The sequence below is a fragment of the Centroberyx affinis genome, unplaced genomic scaffold (assembly GCF_046629955.1).
Source record: "Centroberyx affinis isolate AG114_WGS23_722 - 3 ecotype Tasmania unplaced genomic scaffold, CSIRO-AGI_Caff_v1 ptg002025l_1, whole genome shotgun sequence".
NCBI classification, from domain to species: domain Eukaryota; kingdom Metazoa; phylum Chordata; class Actinopteri; order Beryciformes; family Berycidae; genus Centroberyx; species Centroberyx affinis.
The window spans coordinates 1-7,472 of NW_027280363.1; the positions used below are offsets into that span (position 1 = coordinate 1).

General features: G+C 43.6%; 1 protein-coding gene across 1 annotated transcript; it reads left to right on the forward strand.

The window, feature by feature from the left end:
* The first annotated feature begins 2,469 nt into the window (after positions 1 to 2,469).
* LOC139654028 (transcription factor LBX1-like) lies at positions 2,470 to 4,293 on the forward strand. The gene is made up of 2 exons (XM_071531047.1): positions 2,470 to 2,797; positions 3,758 to 4,293. The coding sequence occupies exons 1-2, from the start codon at positions 2,470 to 2,472 to the stop codon at positions 4,291 to 4,293; spliced, it is 864 nt and encodes a 287-aa protein (XP_071387148.1).
* Positions 4,294 to 7,472: the final 3,179 nt, after the last annotated feature.

The window sequence follows — 7,472 nt, forward strand, 5'->3', positions numbered from 1 at the left end:
TATATATATATATATATATATATATATATATATATATATATATATATATATATATATATATATATATATATATATATATATATATATATATATATATATATATATATATATATATATATATATATATATATATAATTGACCAGTAGAGCTCTGTATGCTTTCAAAATCATCCTGTTGAGAGACAATGTTTGTATTATTTAGTAAGTATTTGGAGTTAAGCAAGTTAATACACTACACACCCTGCTGACATTAGTATATGGACATTACATGGACAAGTTGTGAGCAGGGTGAGTGTCAGTGTGTCTTTGAACCGTTGTTTTCACTGTGCTGGTGTCAAGTGGCTGTACTGTCTACAGTATTTTTCATGGTGTACACCCACAAAAAAGAGGGTTCCTCAAGGGTTCTTTGGTTAAACAACTGTAATGAATTAAAGAACTCTCTGATTTGTTAAATACCATAAAGGTTCTAAATCTTTAAGCCTTTCTTCTTTCCTGGTTCTTTCTTTAAAGCCTAAAGAACCATCTTGTGGTCCCATAGTGTTTTTGTATTGTATGAGGTGCAAACATTTTTGTGCAAACTCATAATGTTAATAAAGCATGATATACGCTATAGATGTTAGATAGACTAGATTTTCCTACATATTCAAAAATGCTGGCTAGGAAGTGTGTCATTAAAATCAATTCCGTCATGCATGATGAGGACAGATAGATAGATAGATAGATAGATAGATAGATAGATAGATAGATAGATAGATAGATAGATAGATAGATCGATCGTTTTTAACAATAATGTAATATGCTGATAAATAATGTTTAACAAACAAAATTACAAAAATATAACTAATGATAATATTGAATATATATATGCTACACCGTGATCTAGACTGGTTACACCTAGTATTGTAAATTTTGCTTAAATTATTTGACTAATCCAACAGCTGCACTGCTTTTCCTCCAGTAGCAGCTTTATTGTTTATCATTAGGAATAAACTCAAAACTGCTGTGAGTGAATATGAGCTCGTGCGCAACATGACTTCGCCTACAGCTGAGAGACTATAGGGAATAGAGCTTACCTTTTTAGACTGACATCGGGTCTTTTAAGGAATATAAAAAATGTAACTGATGTTTTTATATTAGTGGATGTTCCTTATGAGGAAAAAATATGATTGAACGCTTTTCTGAAAATATAACTGTAATATTTTTGTTTGTATTGACGGTTGTGTGCCTCATAATGCTTAAAAATGAAGTAGTATCAAACTGCTGTAAGTTAGGCTACATCACGATAGGGTCTTTATGGATAAAAAAAAAACATAAAATATTGCATTTTTGCATGATGATGATCACCAGCTGGAGGTCATAGTTCACCCTCCTCTTTTTTATTTTATTTTTTTATTTCCCACTACATTCTGTGGCTGGAGGGAAGAATATAGTGCTCAGGGCAGCCGAGCTCTTTGCTTCTGAATTATAGCATGGCGTTGGTTTGGTGGAGGAGGGGGGGGGGGGGGGTGATGCCCTCCTCTGTCACTCTGTCTCCCTCTCTCTAGTGTTATCATGCTGATATATGTCTGTCTCTCTCTCTCTCTCTCTCTCTCTCTCTCTCTCCCTCTCTGGCGATGCCTTTTTTCCTCTTCTTTCGTTGAGATAAACCTGCGCGCGTGAAAGCGAGCGTGATCGTTTGTGTTTCAGCACTTCATTGGCCGCTCGCGGGCCGCCTCTATCCAAATTGGCACGCGTTCGCCCGGTGTTGAAAAAAAACAAAACAAAAAACGCGCGGTGCCAATTACGCGCGAATTCGCCGCGTATGCAAATGAGGGCAATATCACGCGGCGAAAAGCAGTTGCTTGTTTTTGTGACAAATTATCTAATTTTACTGAGAAAGTGTTAAGTGGGCCTGTTCTCGTTTCTAATTGGACTCCTCCTCTCCGCCGTGCCCTCTAATTACCGCTCCTCGGTAGTCTGAGTGGGACTGCATCACACTCGGAGTTACACACACACACACGCGCGCGCACACACACGCACACACACAGAGAGAGAGAGAGAGAGAGAGAGAGAGAGAGAGAGAGGCGCGGTTGTAATTGATTGCCTTCCAGTCAGCAATAACTTGTTAGTGGCGGTCAATCGCCGCCGCTTTTGGTGCATCACCGTCCACCGGATGGGTTCGGCTCGTGCCTCGTTGTGCGTCACCCCGGAAAAGTGGATCGGAGACGTGGGACTCTAACGGGAAGTCAGAAGTCTCCCTGCACCCTGCAGCACAGCGGCCGACATGCGGCTGCAGAGGCACCTGTGATCCGACCGGCGGATTTTCTTCTTTCCTGCTCTCACTCTCTCTCCCTCTCTGTCTCTCTCTCTCTCTCTCTCTCTCTCTCCACACACACACAACTTTCACCACAGCCTGCCTGGCGCGCGCCCGGTCAGAGTCGCTGGTGTCTGAGCGAACCGAGTGAGAGGTGTGTGACCCCGGTGAGCCGCCATGACCTCTAAAGACGACGCGAAATGCCCCGCGGTGATGGAGGAGCGGCGGCGCAGCCCGCTGGATCAGCTCCCGCCGCCGGCCAACTCCAACAAGCCGCTGACGCCGTTCAGCATCGAGGATATCCTGAACAAGCCGTCGGTGAGAAGGAGCTACTCCCTGTGCGGAGCGGCGCACCTCATCTCCCCCGGAGAGAAGCTGCCCTCGGCGGGTCACAGCCTCTCCGGCCGCGCGCTGCTCAGCCAGACGTCGCCGCTCTGCGCGCTGGAGGAGCTGGCCAGCAAAACCTTCAAAGGCCTGGAGGTCAGCGTGCTGCAAGCAGCCGAGGGTAAGGCTGCTTTTTATTTTTCTGTCTTTCCCTGTGTGTGCGCATGTGTGTGTGTGTGTGTGTGTGTTCCTTGCGCGAGCACAATTATGTTTTGCTTTTGTTTTCTGGGATATGAGGAACGAAAAGTGTCAAAATTCACATTCAGAGCCGCGTAAAGTTTGATGTTCATTTTGATTTGGCAGGCTCCTGGGAATGAAACACGTTCGCTAAAATTAGTTGAATGAGTTATTTCTCATTATTGTAATACGTATAATAATTTTGCATCCTGTTTTGTGTAAAAAGCTAATCAAAACTGCAATAACTGCAATTTTATATATTTACATTAGCCTACATGTATTAGTAATTTGGTGAAACACTAAAGAAACTGTGAGATAGGCCTATTCCTGTATTATTATTGTATTGAAAAATGTACTATGCTACAATTGGAATTTAAGCAAAAAAAACAATAGGCCTAATATCAAATATGGTTGTCAGCTCTGTTAAAACCACAAGTCTTTGTTTTAAAAATGATATTTTCGTGTTTATTAATTGAGTATAGCAAGGTGTAGCAGTTGTCAACTTCAGCATGACTGACTCCAGAATTGGCTTTATAGTTTTTATTATTATAACAGAGAGCAAAGATCAAGACAAAAAGGGCAGAAATCTATCTGGAAAACAAATCTGAAGAAATAAATCCCACCAGGGAGCATTCAGGACTAAAGTTGCCTCTAAGCTGATAGTTTGGTGACCTGTCTAATAATTTATCACCCTGACAAGATAATACCGTCCTGTCAGTCATCAGTCGTTGCTCCACTTTGTCCCGGGAAATGTAGTCTATTAATAGCAGCAGGTTTGGAAGTTTTGATGGCAGATGATATTAGATGCAGGGACTTTGCCATAGCTTCGGGTTTAGTGAGTCGACGCCCCTGATGTGTTCATGGTTATTTTTGCACCTTTATGATCTGTAACACCTCTCCATAGGCCGAGACGGCCTGACGCTCTTCGGCCAGAGGAACACCCCGAAGAAGCGGCGAAAGTCCCGCACGGCCTTCACCAACCACCAGATCTACGAGCTGGAGAAGCGCTTCCTGTACCAGAAGTACCTGAGCCCGGCGGACCGGGACCAGATCGCGCAGCAGCTCGGCCTGACCAACGCGCAGGTCATCACCTGGTTCCAGAACCGGCGCGCCAAGCTCAAGCGGGATCTGGAGGAGATGAAGGCGGACGTGGAGTCTGCCAAGGCCGTGGGCGCCGTGGCCTACGAGAAGCTCGCCAAGCTGGCCGAGCTGGAGAAGTGCGCGGCGGGCGTCGGCGGCATCGGGGGCTCCGTGACGGCGCCGGGCCACGCCGAGCCCGACCCGGCCTCGCCGCGGTCCCACCACGACCCCGCCGAGACCTCCGAGTCCGGCAGGCCGCACGTGTCGTCTCCCTCGCCCGCCTCGTCGCCCTACACAGACCGCTTGAGCAGCAAGTGTTGCTCGGAGGATGAGGATGAGGAGATTGACGTGGATGACTAAACTATTGCGGTGGCCGCCGTGTCGTCACCTGCTCCCGCCGTCCTCAGCCACCGAGACAACAGTCTGAAGTGCCAATTAACGCGATATCTGTAGGCAGAAACTCTTGCTTTACGAGGAATTCATACTTTACGCACGGACTGCCATGTTGCCGTCAAAACTATATAGGCAGGAGCCACTGCTTTGATTTGAGAGAAGCCATAGGCCTACAGCTCGTTTGCGCGCGCACACACACACACACACACACACACACTTAACCAGCCCGCAGTTCAACAATTCTTATTTCAATCAAATCACTGAGATTATTTCACTGCATGTTTCATTTGGTTTTATTTTGGCTTTTTTTCCTGATTTAAATGGTTGGAAAGGCTCCTGACTTATTCAAATGGCCTCTGCGCTTCATTTTTCGACGTCTGCTCGACTATTTTCAGCTTTTTGATATTCAAGTTGTCCTGAGATGATAATCACACACAGAGAAACATGTGTAATTGCTTGTAATAAGTCAACGATTTAATATATTTATAATGGTTTGTATACCTTTCAAGTGCCTTCAGAAGCCCGAACACATTCAAATGTATAAAGTGTAATGTAGGCTATACTCAAAAAAATGTAAAATAAAATGCTTTTTCCAAATATTCAACATTCTCACGGCGTTTTTATGAAAATATTTTGAGGCGGAATCACGTTTATTTTCGTATTTTATTCGTTAAATCAGATGGAATCAATTTTGGCTCGCGGCATTTTTATATAGGCTGCAATCCTGTTCCGCGTGTTAAATACTGCGTGTATTTGTGTATTTGGGCGGATTTTGGCGCGGTAACGGCATCGCTTTGCCAAACCCATTTAGAACAACAACCTGCCTTCTGACTTCCTGCGTGTTTTTTTTCCATTTTGCTCTGTGAGAAACACAATCTGGAGCAAAGAGGAGACCCAGGCGTCGAGGAGGCTGTGTGTGTGTGTGTGTGTGTGTGTGTGTGTGTGTGTCTGTTGCGTGTGCGCGCGCTCCCTCCCCGGGGGCCGCTCTCCAGCCGTGCGCCAATACGGAGACAAGCGTGTCTCCATCCGCGCCGTCCACCGGGCCTCGACGCACAAAGGCGGCCGGAGGAGAGCGCCTCGGCGGCCATATGGTTTCAGGATTCTCTCCCTCCATTACGAGTCACTTTGATGGATTGACTTAACCCGCCTTTTGAACAATTTCGCCCCCGTTTTTGTAGCAGATAATGCAGACATGCTCTCCTCCGGGCCCGCCGCCTTTCTCCGCTCCGTTACAACAAGTCCATGAATTACAATGGAGCTCAGCGGGCCGGTCGGTGCTTTGTGTTGGCGCGAGAGCCTTGAAATAATTGACTTTTTAGACGATAGACCTCTCAGTTAACCAATTCATCTGCTGGCTCAAGTGTTTTTCATGTCTTTTGAACTGCGGTGTTCTGCTCCAGCAGCGTTGTTTTCACTGGTTTCTGTTTCATAATGGCAGATTGTGTCTTTAGTCACAAAAATGCAAATACATTGGAATATTTTTTTTATTATCAACGACTTATATAGGCCTATCGTTATCTTAGAAATGCAAAGAAATCAACTAATGTCAGTTATGGGATTAATTAATTTCAACTGATAATGCAGCTGGTGTAAGGTTGAAAAAATCATGCCTCATTTTTTAAGACAGTGAATAATTATTATATTATTTATATTATTAAATCTCTCAAAAGATAGTAATAGTAATTCCAGCCAATACATTAAGTAGTAGCCTATATTATATACGGTACTATGTGTGTGTGTGTGTATATATATATGTGTGTATATATATATATATATATATATATGTATATATATATTTATATATATATATATATATATATGTATGTATATATGTATATATATATATATATATATACTATATATATATTTTCTATATTTTGACAGTCTTGGTCTAATTAGTTACTTTCTAGCAATGAACTCTAAAATGTGTCTATACCAAGACATATACCAAGACACATACCAGCATAATGTCACATGGCACATCCCATAAGCTAAAAATAGCCTACAAATATTTCAAAATATAAACAAAGATATTTATGGATAATGTCTTATGGGAAGCTATTTTAAAATGTGAGTAAACGTAGCCTACATAAAATGAAATTAAGGTAGTTGAAAATAACCTATATTAAACCTATATTAACCTATTTCAAAATATAGCTATTCTTGGATAATATACTGGGATGAGATAGGCTACTGTACATTTAAATGGGAAAAATGGCTATTTTTACAATATTGACATCCATTCCCTCTATGTATTGTACATATATGACTAAAAGACCTACATTTTTATGCTGGTGGATGTCACGCACTTCAATAGGCTATATAACATAAGGGCAATATATTGTTAAAATGTATACAAATCAATTTTTTGTGTATGGGGCTTTCGGATATCACTGGATCTCAGCCTGTGTTCTAGTCTATTTCACAATGATATGATCCACGCTGGCGGATCATATCGTGTGTTTCTTTAAGGAAAAAAAAAAAAACTCTGCTCCAAGGTCACGGAGGGCCGGTGTGTTTTCCAACAGGGCAGCCTGGTTTCAGCTTTTATGATGTGCGGCTCAAATATAGGCCACTGCAGTCTGCTACAGAACAGAACAGAACAGAACAGAACAGAACAGAGCAGAGCAGAGCAGAGCAGAGCAGAGCAGAACAGAACAGAACAGAACAGAACAGAACAGAACAGAGCAGAGCAGAGCAGAGCAGAGCAGAGCAGAACAGAACAGAACAGAACAGAACAGAACAGAGCAGAGCAGAGCAGAGCAGAGCAGAGCAGAGCAGAACAGAACAGAGCAGAGCAGAGCAGAGCAGAGCAGAGCAGAACAGAACAGAGCAGAGCAGAACAGAACAGAACAGAACAGAACCGAACAGAACAGAGCAGAGCAGAGCAGAGCAGAGCAGAGCAGAACAGAACAGAGCAGAGCAGAGCAGAGCAGAGCAGAGCAGAGCAGAACAGAGCAGAGCAGAGCAGAGCAGAGCAGAGCAGAGCAGAACAGAACAGAGCAGAGCAGAGCAGAGCAGAGCAGAGCAGAGCAGAACAGAGCAGAGCAGAGCAGAGCAGAGCAGAGCAGAGCAGAGCAGAGCAGAGCAGAGCAGAGCAGAGCAGAACAGAACAGAGCAGAGCAGAGCAGAGCAGAGCAGAGCAG